This window comes from Mustelus asterias, chromosome 10 (assembly GCF_964213995.1).
Source record: "Mustelus asterias chromosome 10, sMusAst1.hap1.1, whole genome shotgun sequence".
In the NCBI taxonomy this organism is placed as follows: domain Eukaryota; kingdom Metazoa; phylum Chordata; class Chondrichthyes; order Carcharhiniformes; family Triakidae; genus Mustelus; species Mustelus asterias.
The window spans coordinates 58,094,358-58,110,950 of NC_135810.1; the positions used below are offsets into that span (position 1 = coordinate 58,094,358).

Below are 16,593 nucleotides of genomic sequence, written 5' to 3' on the forward strand. Positions count from 1 at the left end.
TTTTCTCTAGTTGCACGGGAAAAAAGTTGGGAGCAAGATACATCAGATATGAGGTGGTTAAAAAAAAAGCAGATGAAAAGGTCTGAAGAGTCTGTTACTAAAGGTGGCAATATATGGTTAGTTTTGGTCAGTTTTTACAGACTGACATTACAATTAAGGAGAGAGTGAAAGTAAATTACAGGTTGAAATCAAACAACACCATGAAATGATGTGAAGTGTTTCTTAATCTTCTCCAAAAAGAGTCCATGATTTTCAAACTTGTGCACAAAGAAATACTGAATTTTCACTCAAAATGCATGATATCTACTCACTGACAGCTGCAATTAAATCCTTATGAAGTTTGTAAGTCATCAATGGTTCCACGAGGCATCTAGGGTAAGAAAAAAAGACCTTTGTTTCGGTTTTAAACATTTTGGCAGTCTGCAATATATAACATTATTTGTAATTTTATAACTAACCATGAGCAACTAAATAAGCCTAAACAAGATGTACCACTAGTTATACCTGCAAAATATCCTAATATCCCCACTGAGTATCAAAAAATAATATTGCCATATACAAAATTCCAATGGGCATCCTTTGTGTACTTCTATAGAATTGAACCAGATAATATTGGAAAAGAACAGCATAAAATCAGTCAGTATTCTACTTCATAAATGCTAATTTTAAGCCTAACAGCCATCCAAAGCATAATGGAAAAAAAAGCAGTGGGCTGAATTTTCCTAACTCTTTGGGGAGGGGAGAGGTCTGGCCCCATGGTGGGGAAGGCATCAGGATGGGCGCGCGATATCAGACTGCTGCCACGGCATGTTGCCTGCAGCAGGAACCTGAGTGCTGTGGGTATAAATCGGCTGGCCAATTGAGGCAATAAATTGCCCAGTTAAAGCCACTTTCCTCCCCTGCTGACATTTTACCAGTGTTAGGATGGGTTGTTTCTGCGTTGTGTGATCGTCAGGTACACCCTAGTGGCTCCCTAGTGGGCTACCATGAGCCCTCCTAAACAGATGCCCATAGCCCACAGAGGCAATGTCCTTCCATGCAGCAAAGTAACACTGCTGGAATAAACATTTATTATTTATTAATAAACCCTCACTATCCCAGGTGCCCTTTCCTTCAAACTGTGGCCTTAGCAATGGACGCTGCTAGCATCACCTTGCCATGGCTGTTAGTTATCTGATTGTGCTGGCAGCTCTGCAGGCAAGTCTAGTATTGGTCTGTTTAATTGGCCACAGCGGCAAATGCTGTCCTAATGTTGTCTACTGCCAGGGCGAAGTTGATTCCCTCTTTCGGGACTGGCAGCAGAACTTGATCATCTTCGGGAAAATTCAGTCAAATATTTCAGATTACAATCATACCTTACTTAGCCGCATACGACATTCACCTGCACCCTCTATCAGTGCAGATACAGTTATCTCAGTGGCACTACAAGAGGAGGCAGGGAGGTCACAACCTGATGAGCACATCACTGACACAGGTCCAAGGCTGACAGAAGAAATGACAGTCAAGGTCTCTGACAGAAAAGGACTGAAGACCAGGCCTGTTCAGTCCCATGCCAGTTGCTTCAATGGTCATGGCTATTTAAGGCTGTGGAATTTAAGCTGCCATCAGAATTTAATAATGAACCCCAGGGTTGGGAGACCTGCCCACTAGCCTTGGGTGCATAGAAAGGTGAGGTGTGCAAATCTCACAAGTGTCTCAACCTGACTTAGCGAGTGGTGGGGTACGGTGGATGCACAGCAAGGCTGGTGCAGGTAGAGTGTGGAGTAATTAACTTACTTTTGTTTGTACAGGAGAAGGGGAGTGATGATGCTGTGGAGTACACACAAATGGGGAGTTGTGGGGTGGCTAACCTGCTCATACTAACAAAATTTGTGATGGAGGCCTTGGAGTTAGACTGCAAGCATGGAGGAAGGTCCTCATATTGCAGTGAGGTAGAGGTCTTGAGGCAAGGTAAGATTCCAGTGGACAGTTGTGAGACTGGTGAAGAGTGCAAACAGACGAAGAGTGCAAACAGACGAAGAGTGCAAACAGACGAAGAGTGCAAACAGACGAAGAGTGCAAACAGACGAAGAGTGCAAACAATGTAGGGTGAACACATCTCAAATGAGAAGTACTACGCAAGAGCCCTCATTGATCCTGCAATCACGATGTCACCATAATGCAGTTGTCCACAGTCTCACCATCACGCCCAGCACGCATATTTACTATTTGCAGATTGATACTAATGGTATGTTGTCTTTCTACCTTAGGGCAGTCATCCCCAAAAGGTAGCCAGGACCCTGAGGATCCTCCTTTGACACCCATGGAAGAACAATGGACAGAAGCACTCCATCATGCCCTCTCTCGGAACCAGGCACCAGCATAGAATCATGTGTGTTGGTGTTCTTTAAATCTTTGGCTCAGATGGTAGTGCACAATGGGGTAGGCGCAACACACTCGTATTAGGTGCTGGTAGCAACAGCAATGAACAGCCTTGGCAGCTGGGAGCGATGTAGGATGCAAGCATCATAGGAGTTAGTGTACCTTGCACAGACTTGCAGAATCGGTGTCATGCTATTGTAGACTATCTACACATTCATGGAGAGGAAACACTTTCTGTTCACCAGCTGGCAACTTGATGGTCACATGAGTACAATCTATGACTCCCTGCAATCGTGGCGAAGTCCATCTGGAAATTAATGAATGTCATGACCCATCAGAAGAGAGCATCAGTGTCCAGCTGATTGGGACACACCACACAGATCCTCCACTGATTCCTGGAAAGAACTTGAGGCAAAAAGTTTCAAACCACCAGCATAGGGTGGCCAATCATACACTTGGAAGTGATCTCCAGCCAAATCATCTGGCATTTGGAGGTCAGGGTGCCCCTAGAGAGGCAAAGTCTCCTTTGGTACTGGATCTCAGAAATGTTGAGGTAGCTGGATTGCTGTCTACACACTATGCAGGATGGTGGCGTCTTCTGAGGAACCTTCCGCCTTGCACTCCTTGCTGGCCCTGCACCCCCTGTGCCAGCGTCTCTCCTCCCACAGGTCATGCCCTGGGATGCTACTTGCGGACACCTAGCCGACACTCCCTTCTGCCCCTCCCTTTCTCTTCAGGTGAGGTCCCACTAGAGGAATATACAAGCCCCACATGCGGAAATGCAAATGGCACTGTCTTGTACACTGTAGGGTGCACATGAAAGAATGAAAGTCGGGAAAACTAAATATTCCTCAAAAAAAGGTTCCAAATGCAAACAGTTCAGCAGAAATAACCGGAAAGGGTATGAAATATCAGCAATTAAAGCAGCAGCAAACTCTCACCTGAATTCCTAACAACTCGCAATGCCAATGCTTTATTTCCCTTTTATTATGACCTTGGGTAAGAAAAGTGAAAAAAACAGCTTGGCCGCCTGCTTGTGTGGCCGTTGCAATGACTGTAAAATCACACGGACAATGTAAAATTGCTTTCAATTGCTCTTTTAATTGCCTTAAATGGCTGATTAATTGTTGGCAGATGCGCTTCTAACTCCTGCACTTGCCCACCAACTGTAGATTCGCACAAATGTACAATGACACTGGAACACATGCCTAATGTCTTCTCGCAAGATTTTGCACTAATTCAGGTCAGGCGCCTGCTCAGTACTGCTGTGTAAAATTCTGGGCTATGAGACAGAAACAAACTTATAGCAAGGAGAGCATGGTTCACATCCAGCGGTCTTGTGATTATTAAGGTTTCCCTTTAGTTGGCTAATTGTGCTGACCTTGAATTCCACCCATCCAAAAAGACCCTCTTTCTATTTTGTGGTATCACAGTTTTACATCAACTCATTGCAAAAGTAAAAATTGACAAATGGTGTGCATTACATTTCAGACCTACTCCACAACCTTTTACCCTCCTCTGTCACTCACCAACTTCCTCCCATCGCCCTTGCACCTATTATCATCACCTTCCACGTCTTCCCTCCACTGTGGGCCTACAGCTGTTGACATCACCATTTTTACCTTCACCCCTTCCATTATCTGTTTCTCCCCCCACCCGCCTCAATGGAATTATCAGCCCGGACCTGCCACTCTCCCCTCATCATTATGACTGTTCTCTCCGCTACTCAGTACCCTCAGTTCAATCCCCAGGACCCTACAATAGACAGCAGTGATCTCTCCCTCTAGAGCCCTCACTCTTTGCCTTGGCAAGTCTTCCCCTCCAAGTGAAGAATCTCTTCTTTTCCCGGACAGCCTCCCTCCCTGCTCCAAAATTCCTTTTCTTTGGCGGACAGCCTTGCGCCCCACCCTGACTGTCTCTTCTCTTCCCTTCCACCCTTTACTACTTCTCCCATCTTCACCCTTTGCTTCGCCTTTCCACCCTATACATCTTCCACCTTTTTCCTGCCTCCCATATCCGGCCTTCGTGCAGCTTTCTCTACTGGCACCCAATAGGATTTGAGATTTGTGAGCAATTCAGAAGATGGCCAAAACAGCCTCTATTCAGGTCAAAGTCATGGAAGAAGTCAAGCTCACCAGGTACACGCCACTCATATACAGTCGTAGAAATAAACATTTCAATTTATGACTGGCAGGGAACTCAATTCGGAGAGGGAGCAGTTACTGCTTGCTTGATTTACACCCCATCCACCACCTTAAATATTCACTCCCTTCACCACCAGTGTGTACCACATACAAGATGCAATGCAGCCACGCACCAAGGCTCCATCCAAACAAAGAACCTCTATTACCTGGAAGGACAGGGGCAGCAGATGCATGGGAGCACTGTCATCTGCAAATTCCCCTCCAAGCCACATGCCATCCTGACTTGGAACTATATTGCCTTTGCTTCACTTTCCATGGGTCAAAATCCTGAACTCCCTCCCTAATAGCACATGGACTGCAGTGATTCAAGAAGGCAACTCACCACTGCCTTCTCAAGGGCAATTAGGGACTGACAACAAATGCTGGCCTAGTCAGCGACATCCAGATCCTGAGACAGAATATAAAACATTATGCTGGCACTGCAGTACAGTCCCTTGACAATACTTCATTATTGGTGGTGCTGTCTTTCATTTTGATTAACTTAGGCCTTGGTTATCCATTGACGTGTATGTGAAAGATGCCAATGTACTAATGAAGAGGAGGAAGGGCCAACATTCCTCGCTTAGCCAACATCGAAGAAGAGCAGACTGACGACCTACTGACCTCACTGCTGTACATCGGACTCCTCTATTTATAAATTGACTGGCAAATTTTGGTCTTGCAATGTTATGAGGACATAATAAGGTACTTTAGAAAACAATATTCTTCAATTTCAATAGAATTAGGTTGCTTCAGAATGAAACAAATATCCAAAACTAGGGGCTGGATATTACAGCTACAAATCAGGGCATTGCGAGGGCCACCCCACAACAATGTAAAATATGGCATGATGACATTGGGTCAGCAATCTAACATCGGAGAGTGGTGGGATGACAAAACAGAATGTGAGCAGGTGCTAAAATCCGAAGGCCACCTGCCCTTTTGAAAATAAAGCAAGCTGGTGAGGTTGCTAAAAAGTTAATTGACTGTAACTTTCTATTGCCGATTCCATTTTGTGGGAATGAGTTATGGCAGGTGTGAGTAAAACCCAACCCCAGGTCCAGTTTTGATCCCGTTTCTCCTATTAACCCATACCTGAGATAGTTTTTAAGGCCACTCGTGATAGTCTTCATGTCCCACAATTCAGTGTCAAGTTCCATGTCAGGAGCTGCTTTGGGTGCTGAGAGAAAAATATATACATTAGGTATAATATAGAATAGTTGAATTTTACATAACATGCATTAATTGAAGGAAAAAAAACAAGGTAAACATCATAGAACAAATTATCTTTCAAGATTCAAGTCTCTTCCATAAAAAAGCTAACTGTTAGTAGTGAAGAATCTACAGGAATACTGTAAATACTTTTCCAAGCCATTCCCAATTGTATGGAATATCCTTCAGTTAAAAAACTGTAAGAAAATGAATTTATTCATTTTTTGCTATCTTGCTCTGGTTATCCTGTGTAGCAGAATGTATGCAGTCACCATCCAATTTTATAGAGTCATAGAGGTTTACAGCATGGAAAGAGGTCCTCCGGCCCAACTTGTCCATGCCACCCAGTTTTTATCATTAAGCTAGTCCCAATTGCCCACGTTTGCCCCAAATCTCTCTATACCAATCTTACTCATGTTACTGTCTAAATGCTTTTTAAAAGACAAAATTGTACCCATCTCTAGCTGGCAGCTCGTTCCAGACACTCAGCACCCTCCATGTGAAAAAGTTGGCCCTCTGGACCCTTTTGTATCTCTCCCCTCTCACTTCAAGCCTATCCCTTCTACTTTTAAACTCCTCTAACTTTGGGAAAAGATGTTGACCATCTATCTACTTATGCCCCTCATTATTTTATAGACCTCTATAAGATCACCCCTAAGCCTCCTACGCTCCAGGGAAAGAAGTCCCAGTTTATGCAGCTGCTCCTTATAACTCAAACCATCAAGTCCTGGTAACATCCAAGCAAATATTTTCTACACTCTTTCTAGTTTAATAATATCCTTTCTATAGTAGGGTGACCAGAACTGTACACACTATTCCAAGTGTGGCTTCACCAATGTCTTGTACAGCGACAGCAAGATGTCCCAATTCCTGTATTCAATGTTCTGACCAGTAAAATCAAGCATGCCAAATGCCTTCTTCACCACTCTGTCCACCCGTGACTCCGCTTTCAAGGAGCTATGAGCCTGTACCCCTAGATTTCTTTGTTCTATAACTCTCCCCAACGCCCTACCACTAACTGAGTAAGTCCTGCCCTGGTTCGAGCTACCAAAATGCATCACCTCGCATTTATCTAAATTAAACTCCATCTGCCATTCATCAGCCCACTGGTCCAGTTGAGTAACATCCCATTGCAATTCTAGATAACCTTCTTCACTGTCCACTATGCCACCAATCTTGGTGTCATCTGCAAACTTACTAACCATGCCTCCTAAATTCTCATCCACATCATTAATACAAATGACAAATAACAGTGGACCTAGCACCGATCCGAGGCACACCATTGGTCACAGGCCTCCAGTTTGAAAAAAACCCTCTACAACCACCCTGTCTTCTGACATCAAGTCAATTTTGAATCCAATTGGCTACCTCACCCTGGATCCCATAAGATTTAACCTTATGCAACAACCTACCATGCGGTACCTTGTCAAAGGCCTTGCTAAAGTCTATGCAGACAACATCGACTGCACTATCCTCATCTACCTTTTTGGTTACCCCTTTGATTTTCATACTTAACTTTCAGTGCAGCATGGTGCTTGAAAATGTTGTTTAACAAAAATACTGGATCCAAAGCAACATCAAGTGAAAAGATTTTGGTGCAAGAGTGGAAGATGAAAATCCAAGTAGTTTCTTTATATTGGTGGCAATAGCTGACAATAGGAATAATTCTTTAGAGAGGTATGATCCAGTACTTGGAGTCGAATTGTATCACAGTATATGGTTAAGCATTATTGCAATGGACTATGTTCAGGCAAAGTACAGATCAGTGCATACATGTTTAAATAAAAGTAAAAGTACAATTCACTTCAGTTGACAATATAATGTAGTTAAAGCAAAGCCAAAATGCTATGAGACTTCCTGCTCAAGTAGTCTTGCTAGAGATCAGTGTATAAAATAAATCAACAGTTTCATTCACCAAAAGTTACAGTATAACAGCGCCATAAAAACCATCTGGGAGTGCAATATATACTGACAATGTTTTTTTCTTCCATCAACAAACACTCAACTCAGGCTCAATATTTATATAAGATGGTCCACCAAAAAGGACAACATGTTAGTTGCAGTCAATCTGTTACACCAGATGATGTTGGAGAATGATAATCAAAAATCATTGACTATGTTACATGACACAGACTTACAATTAAAGAGGCAAATTACTTCCACCATTTCAGTTTTATACCAAGTTTCATAAATTTCCAGAGCACTAATTTCATAAATGTAGTTATGAACAAAAAGCAAAAGTATTTAGTTACTCAAAGAACAAAAATGTCTTTTCAAACAGGAGTTTATTCAGCTATAAAAGAATCCTTATTAAAAATAGGAGAGACAATAGATTTTTTGTCTCTGACAAAAATATCATAATTAATGCTAGTAAATAACCATACAGTCACTATATTTGACAAAGTGATAATGAAGGAACAGTGATATATTTCCAAGTCAGGATGATGTGTGACCTGGAGAGGAACTTGCAGGTGATGGTGTTCCCATGCACTTGCTTTCCTTGCTCCTCCAGATGATAGAGGTCAGAGGTTTGGAAGATGCTGCCTAAGGGAGCCTGTCTAGTTGCTGCTTAGTGATTTTTAGATGGCACACACTATAGTCACTGGCATGCGTGGTGGAGAGAGTATGTATTTAAGGTGATGAACTGGTGTCAATGAAGTGGGTTGCTTTGTCCTGAATAGTAAGTTTCTTGAGCATTGTTACAGCTGAACTCATTGAAGTGAATGTGGAGCATTCCATCACATTCCTGACATGTGCCTTGTAGATGGTGCAAAGGCTTTGGGGAGTCAGAAGGTGAGTTATTCACAGCAGAACATTCAGCTTCTTAGCTGGTCTTGTAGTAACTATTTAGATGGTTTGTCAAGTTAAGTTGCTGGTCAATGTTGATACCACAGAATGTTGATAGTGGGGAATTTAGCGATGGGAGTGTTGATGAATGTCTCTCTTGTTGGAGATGGTCATTGCCTGGCACACCTTTCCAATAGACACTACCCTGAGAAACCTATGCAGTGATGTCCTGCAGCTGAGATGATTGGCCTTCAATAACCACAAGAGTCATCTTTTATGCCAGGAAGGACTCCAGCCATGAAGACTTCTTCACCTGCCCCCCAGTTTCCATTAACTTCAATTTTATTAGGACTCCATGATGCTGCAACTAGTCATTCATTGCCTTATCAGGGAAAATCACCGTCATCTCACTTGTTTGAGTGCAGCTCTTCTAGCAATATTTGAACCAAGGTTTGGGACGAAGTGGTCTTGGTGGAATCCAAACTGAACATCAGTGGACAGATCATCAACGAGTAAGTGAAAGCCCTGGAAATGACACCTTAGACCACTTTGCTGATATTTAGGAGTAGATGAAGGGAGTAATTTACTGAGTTGGATTTGTACTGCATTTTGTGGACAGGGCATACCTAGCCCACTTTCCACATTGTCAGGTAGATGCCATTGTTTTAGCTCTGCAGTAACAGCTTAGCTGGAAATTAGGCTAGTTCTGGACACAACTCTTCAGCACTACACTCAGGATGTTGTTGGAGCTTTAATTAAGAAAAGATGCAATGCCTGGACATGTTTCTTTTTCCTGCAGAAGAAAGCTCTTTGCGTATGAATATAAGAATAATTTGGAAAACATGCAATGTTGCAGCCTCTGGTCCTTTCAAAGCATACATCATAATGCCTTTACTGCTGCTCTGCAGACAGCATTTAAAGATTAAAAGGGACAATCCTGACTTCTCACAACCAAATATCGTGGTGGTTTTAGATTGATTAGCCACATCCTGGTTTATTGTTTGAAGGCACTCATCGCATACCCAAATTCCAAGCCAACAACAATAACAGAACCAAGAGAGCCTGCCACTCTTCCGACAGAACAGCAAATGAGATGTGGACCACCTGAATCTGAACCAAGCACTTGAAGGGGGGAGATCGGATGGTGAGAAGGTTGTAATAGCAAATACTGTAACAACAAAAAGGTTGTAACAATACATAAGACTTATAACAATGTACAATATGGAGCAAACTGAAGTAACTCTATATCCATGAGATAAAGACTTGGGGGAGGAATTGTATTATAAAGGTCTGGTATATACAGGATTTATGTGGGTCTGAGTATAGTACCACCCACACAGTGATAAAAGGCGGCCCAATAATGATCAGAACTCTTTCTCATGCAGTACAAATTGTTGCAATGAGAAAAGGATACTTACATAGCACTAATTACACACGTAAAATCAATCCCATCCACTTATAACAGTGTGGTCTCCAGACATGTTGACAGGGAAGTTACCCAATTATTTTCATTTTGGCCAGATATCACCATAGGCAGCCCAAGTATACATTTTAAACACAACACCTTTCAAAATATTACATATGAACCAATTTTTCTGATTAATTCCAAATACCCACAGAAATTTACCGAGTGACCCATGCTAGTCTACTTGTTGCAGGCAAATATAATTTACATTATTATATTACACCAGAGTCAGCATTTGTAAACGTGTACAGTATCATGTCCTTTCCGCTAAACTTGATTACAATAGCATAACACAGGGATTGATTATTCACAATGTCATGCATGAACTACATGCATGAAGTGTTAAGCATTTTAATTATTACTGGGAACAGTAAACGTAAATTAATAAAAAATAAATGCTAAAACTATCCCCTATGAAGAAACTCTTTCACTGATTAATGAATGAGTATTTTTAGTATGATTCACATGTAAAAGTTGAGGAAAAGATCTTCTCAACATCAATTATAATCCATATTGCTAATTAGTTAACCTTCTTCCCCCCACCTCCAAAATGAGGCCGGGTAGTTCAGGTTGGTTTGGAGCTATAACATGAATCCAAGCTAAAGTCAGTTATTGAGCATCAGCCCAGTCCATCACGCAAACCAGCCTCCCCATCCATTGACTCTGTTTACATTTCCCACTGCCTCGGAAAAGCCAACATAATCAAGGACCCCACGCACCCTGGACATACTCTCTTCCAACGTCTTCTATCGTGAAAAAGATATAAAAGTCTGAGGTCACATACCAACGACTCAAGAACAGCTTCTTCCCTGCTGCCATCAGATTTTGAATGGACCTACCTCATTAAGTTGAGCCTTCTTGACATCCTAGCTATGACCGTAACACTACATTCTGCACCCTCTCCTTTCCTTCTCTATGAACAATATGCGTTGTCTTTCCTTCTCTATGAACAATATGCTTTGTCTGTATAGTGCACAAGAAACAATACTTTTCACTGTATACCAATACATGTGACAATAATACATCAAATCAAATCAGTTAGTCAGCACCTACGTTGATATGCAGACATCAGCAGACTCTCTCTTTTTGGAAACCTGGTCATAGGTATTACATATTTCCATGGCAACACCAAGCACTGATGTGCACTTTCCATCTGAATATTCTTCCATTGCAATGTGAAAGAATATTCAAAATCAACAGGGAAAGGAACTGTTCATTTCAGGTTCCATTATGCTTCAAAGAGAAAAGTTAACTGAAGCAGACATTTACCTGACTTTAAAAGCACTTCAATTTCTATTCCAACTACTTAATGCTGTAAAAAAAATCTATAGCATTATGTATATCGTGGACTTAACTACATACAGGATGTGTTCTGTACTATAGTTGCATTTTTTGGAAAAATAGATCCATTTTCTTCTGTGGGCAGAGATCCATAAGGAATCGATCTTAACCTACTTACAGCTAGAATATATATCAAGGAATTGGAGGAATAAGTGAAACAGAAGACAAACTTACATAAAACTTTAAAGCTGTGTTTAAGAATAAGAGTTGAGAATCTAAGAGAAAGATCAAAAGTTACACAATTCTTTATATATAATGTACAATATGCAATAAACATATCATCTATGCATCAACCCCTTCAGAATTAAAATGAAGTATCTTACCAAATACGGTGTTCATTAACTTCTGCACTTTGGAATTTACTCCACTCATTCTGTATAGTCCCATGGCATTAATCCCTAAGAGTACATACGTCAAAGTTACAAATGTGGAGAAATCTTATGAACCAAACAAGTCATTTCATGTAAATCCTAAACATCAAAACAAATATTAAATTCCAATTTGTAATGTGAAAGTGATCAAAAATTGCCTGTGTTTGATGTTCTCTAATATAAAACAGAAAATGCTGGAAATACTCAGCAGACCTGACAGCATCAGTAGAGAGAAGAACAAAGTTAACATTCCAGGTCCGTGACTTTTCATCTAAAAAGATTTTGATGAAAGGTCATAGAGCTGGAGCACTGGGTTAAATAATACAGGGGGCTTGGTGGGGAGGACTGGAAGCAAAGTCGGTGGGCCTGTCCCACAACCATAAAGCACTGCGGTGTGGCTGAATGAGGGCCAAGTCGGGCTTTTGCCTCTCACTGAGGGGGGGGGGGGGGGGGGAGGCCCACCCTCTGGAGCTGACAACCAATCCAATTGGCCAGCAGCTCCATCAGTCCTGACAGCACCAAGAGGGGGTCAGTGGCAGCTGCCGGGACTACAGGAGGAGAAAGAAGACGACCCATGGATTCCCTGGGGTAGTTAAGTCCGGGATCTTAGGCAGGGAAGGTTTGGGTCGGACAGGAGGGTGGAAGAGTAGGGGCAGCGTGTGGGTTAAAGGTGCGAGGGTCAGCACCACTGGGCCAGCTGGTCCATTGCCTTGGCTTATGAGATCCTGGGGATGTGAGGTAATGGCTATTCCTGCAATCGCCACTGAAGTTAATTTTGGAGAGGAAGGTTCAGTGTGAGAAATTATTCTTGTTTCCACAATGCTTCATTGTTATTAAATAAAATGTACACTTTTTTAAAAGATTGACGGTTACGAAGGAAGGGGGAATTTGCCCTTTGGGAGCCACCCCACGATCAGCAATGGATAGCCCCCAAAGAGCGAACACCCTCCCTTTGACTAACTTCTTCTTTGAAGAACTGGACACCCCAGCCCAGGCCTATTTATGGAATAAGCAGCATAATACCAGGGTCTATTGATAACAAGCCTAATTGACCTTTGATTAATTATTTGAATAAGGTGGGCAGTGGACTGCTGACTTTAGCGCTCACCCACTCCCTGTTTTACGGGAGTTGGATGAAAAGATGGTGGGCTAGGCATCAATCCTATTTTACATGCTGCACCCCCACGACCTGTTTTAACTGCACAGTTTGTTCAATCAAGTAGGTTTAACTTAGCTGTCACTTAGAGGCAATAAATATATTGAGATCTCTGGCACAGGACAATCTCTGGGGCTCGTCAGACATGAGTTTTGTCAGTTCTTGATAAACTGTGTTCAATCACAAGGGATTGACTGAACAGTATGAAGTTATGCAATACTAAGGTACAGTTTTTACTGGGCAGTCATAGATTGACACTCACTCTGATTATAAAGTGCCCGGTATTTGAGACTATATACCCACCATAGCAGTAGGCCAAGGTGCTTGACACATTTGATAAGATATTTTAAAAGGTTCACTCTGCAGTTTTAATAGAAATTCAAGATGTGATTAATTTATGGTGGTGGAAGGTTGTACATGTTAGTATGGAGAGATGAAGATCTCAATCTCAGCAAAGTGAAAAATATGGAAAATACATCTAGGACGGAATTTTGCACTCTGTGCTGCCTGAGGCGGGAAAACCGGCATGCAGCTCGCCAGCTGCGCCCAGATGGCAGGGGCCACATGTTCCTCTCCCTCGGGGGCTTTACTTACCTTTGCGTCCCTGGTAGGTTCCACTCAACTGCTTCACGTTTTAAAATATCTGTTGTAAACTTTGCTGATGTGATCATTCTTTATTTGGGGAGAACATATTGCGAGAAAACCCTTTAATAGTATTTCAATATATTTAAATGAGGTCCCCGCCTATTACATTACCGGCAAGGGGTGGGAACAATCGGAAACAAGATCTTGCAGGAATCTCGTTTTCCGATTCGCATGAGGTTGTCCACTATTGCCTTTTACACTCACGGCAGACATGGGTGCAAAATCAGCCACCTAATATATATTAATCACTGTGTGGATTACAAATTCCAATTTAAAGTATGCTGAAAACTTCTAAGCCAGGCTCGATCAATGGAAAACTCCAAAAAATTATCAATATTTACTTGTAGCATCAGTTACATCTTTAGGTATTGCTGTGATTGATAAGAAGTTAAAAAATCTGTATGAAAGTTGAGCTCCTATACTAACAGCCAAGAATGTTTCTTTGCTGAACATGCTGTCAAGCTAAATATTAATTTGTGAACTGCAATAACCTAAAACATACACTTCAATTTTTTATTAAAACTGCAACATAAACCTTTCAATGCAGCTTAGCAAAACTTCTGTGCATTTTGACAAAAGGGTTAAATCCCAACCCCTCCAAGAACACCCATCCTCTGCTGGTAGTTAGTACTCTTCTGACTAAGCACTGTTCTCCTCCAGTTGCAACATGCTCATGTCAGTAAGAATAAAAATCATAAGCACTGTCACCAATTTCTCCAAGTGTGAGTATTGCACTTTCATGGGCAGTTAAATATTGCCTCATACACTCTAGCTACAACCATCTTCAAGATTTCAACCATACTCACCTATATAAATGTCTTTGGAACCAAGCCTTGGAACACTTTCTGATCTCATAAGCTCCACCTCTCCTACAGATCTATTTTCAGAGTCCTTCAGCCTCCCGATCTTGTGTTCAGAAACACAAGAGGGCTTCACAACTCCCTTCCTTCGGTGAGTCACTGCAGGAATTTTGACCTCACTCTGCTGATCACACATCTCCAATCATCCACTTCCCCTTTCCATGTATGTGGGCCCTGCCACTGACCTCCTTGCCTTTCCTCTCTCTGCCTTCTGTCTTTCTCATCTTTCCTTTCTCTCATTCTCTGCACCCTCACTCCCTTGCAATTCCATTTGCCTCCTTGCTCCACTTTGTGCAATTAACCTTACCTTGCAACACTGCTCAACCTGAATAATATACTTGGACTGAACTTCTAACATGCAGTGTTATGGTTAATGGATTTGTGACTTTAATACAATTGCTAGTTCAGGAGTAATTGTTACAAGTACTAAAAAACAGCAGTCAGTCTCATACCTCTTGCCTCCACAGCTTCAATGCACTTCTTTACAAAATTAAAACCAGCCTCATTAAGGTACACTGCAAAACAAAATAGAGTCCCTTAGTTCCACAAGTAATTAAAAAAGTCAGTAAATTCAGGAGAATAAAACATTGAAATTACAGTGTTATTCTTGTTAATCATGCACCTTAAATTAGATTTCATCAACACTAACTTAAGTTTTAAGCACATTACAGCAAATACCTGGGTAGAATTTTAAAATCTAAGCCTTTGTTTTTAATTACTGAGATTCCCATGTCTACATGTGCTGTCTGTGCCTACAGATTTTATGGAACAGAGCATAAAATGACTTGTTAAATATTCAATAAAGAGGCAGTTAGTCCTTTTTATTCCCCATGCCAAAAATAATATTGAATAGGTTATGAACATATCTGAACTGCAAATTATGTTTACTACAACAGAATGTTACTTTGTCTGCAGTCTCAGCTAACTGACTGAGTAAAAGAATAAAATACTTTATTATGGATAGATGTTAAAAAGAAAGGCTGAACATCAGTAAAAACTCAAAACAATTATAAAGTATTCCTGAGGTGATTCCCAATTAGCTCAACAAGTATTTTTAAAATAAATTGACTTTTTTCAAAAATCCCATCGTGTTAGGATAAACATGAGGAAATATGGGGGGCTGGGGTTTTTGAGCACCACAAATGTCTTTATAGCTCCAAAATAGCATGTGTGGCTTATATGTGCAGTTGTGAGCACATGCACTTGTGAACACGTGCACTTTTTAAGTACACACAGCAGATGGATTTGACACATCACTTCAACACTTCAGTAATGTTCTCTTTTCAGACTGCACAGCTACCTTCAGTTCTATTCAAAGGGATCATCAGTTACTTACCATTTAATTGTTGGCTGATTTATTCTGCTGTCACCATGAACTTACAAGTGCTTGCTGCTTTCTATGGTTGTTTCAAGTTATACAAGTCTACAGACAGTGATGTGGCAAGTGTTGAAGAGCTTTTGTGCACAATTTGATTGCTCCTAGACATGGCTGCACGAGTAGGTATTCCTCCTGGAATACAGTATGACTTGGAAAATGAATGGGGAACAGACCAGAACAAGCAGATGGAAGGAGGATGGGCAGAAAGACTCTCAGTAGGAATCCATATGCACCCAGGCTTTTCAAGGAGTAATTCTCCAACAGATCCTCAGCAAAGAATAGTGGGCCCAAGTGCCAAACGAGTGAGAAAACTGGAGAGAATGGTGCCAGTTTTTTCAGTGAGCTGTGAATCGCAATCTTGCAGCACTCTGTACAAAAAAGCCCCGATGCGACTTTCGCGCAGATCTCCTGCCACATCCCCACCATGATCACTCTCTCCCTATGCCGGTCTGCCCTATCCTCTGCCCTGACATTTTAAAAAACTTTTCACTCCATTCTTAAAGTTACAGAGTCAATGCAGAGAGTGGACAGTACAAGCCTGAATCCATCCCCTTGCTTGTTCCAAATACCAGTTCAAATTGAATCCAATTCATGGTCCCCACAAACATACAAGATCCAAGATGAGAAGGAAGGGCATCGCACCTGATCTTAGACGTGATCTGATACTTGATCTTAGCCAAAAGGCCGAGAAGCAATGTGACCCTCCAATCACAGATGATCATCCTTGATTAACTATCTGTCAACCTAGAGCTGCCATTTGTCACTATCAAACTGTCTCTCAGCACATTGGACCTACCCCATTACCCTTCGATGTGCAAATTGTCATACCTACCC

At 41.7% G+C, this 16,593-nt stretch overlaps 1 protein-coding gene across 1 annotated transcript in view; it reads right to left on the reverse strand.

Moving 5' to 3' along the window:
- The window catches only part of arhgap42a (Rho GTPase activating protein 42a), a 330,330-nt gene that overhangs the window by 53,613 nt on the left and 260,124 nt on the right, over window positions 1-16,593 (reverse strand). Inside the window, exons 13-16 of the mRNA XM_078221767.1 lie at window positions 14,834-14,896; window positions 11,673-11,747; window positions 5,640-5,724; window positions 312-370 (exon numbers count right to left, since the gene is read on the reverse strand). Of these exons, the coding sequence (XP_078077893.1) occupies window positions 312-370; window positions 5,640-5,724; window positions 11,673-11,747; window positions 14,834-14,896 (282 nt within the window). The remainder of the gene's footprint in view (window positions 1-311; window positions 371-5,639; window positions 5,725-11,672; window positions 11,748-14,833; window positions 14,897-16,593) is intronic.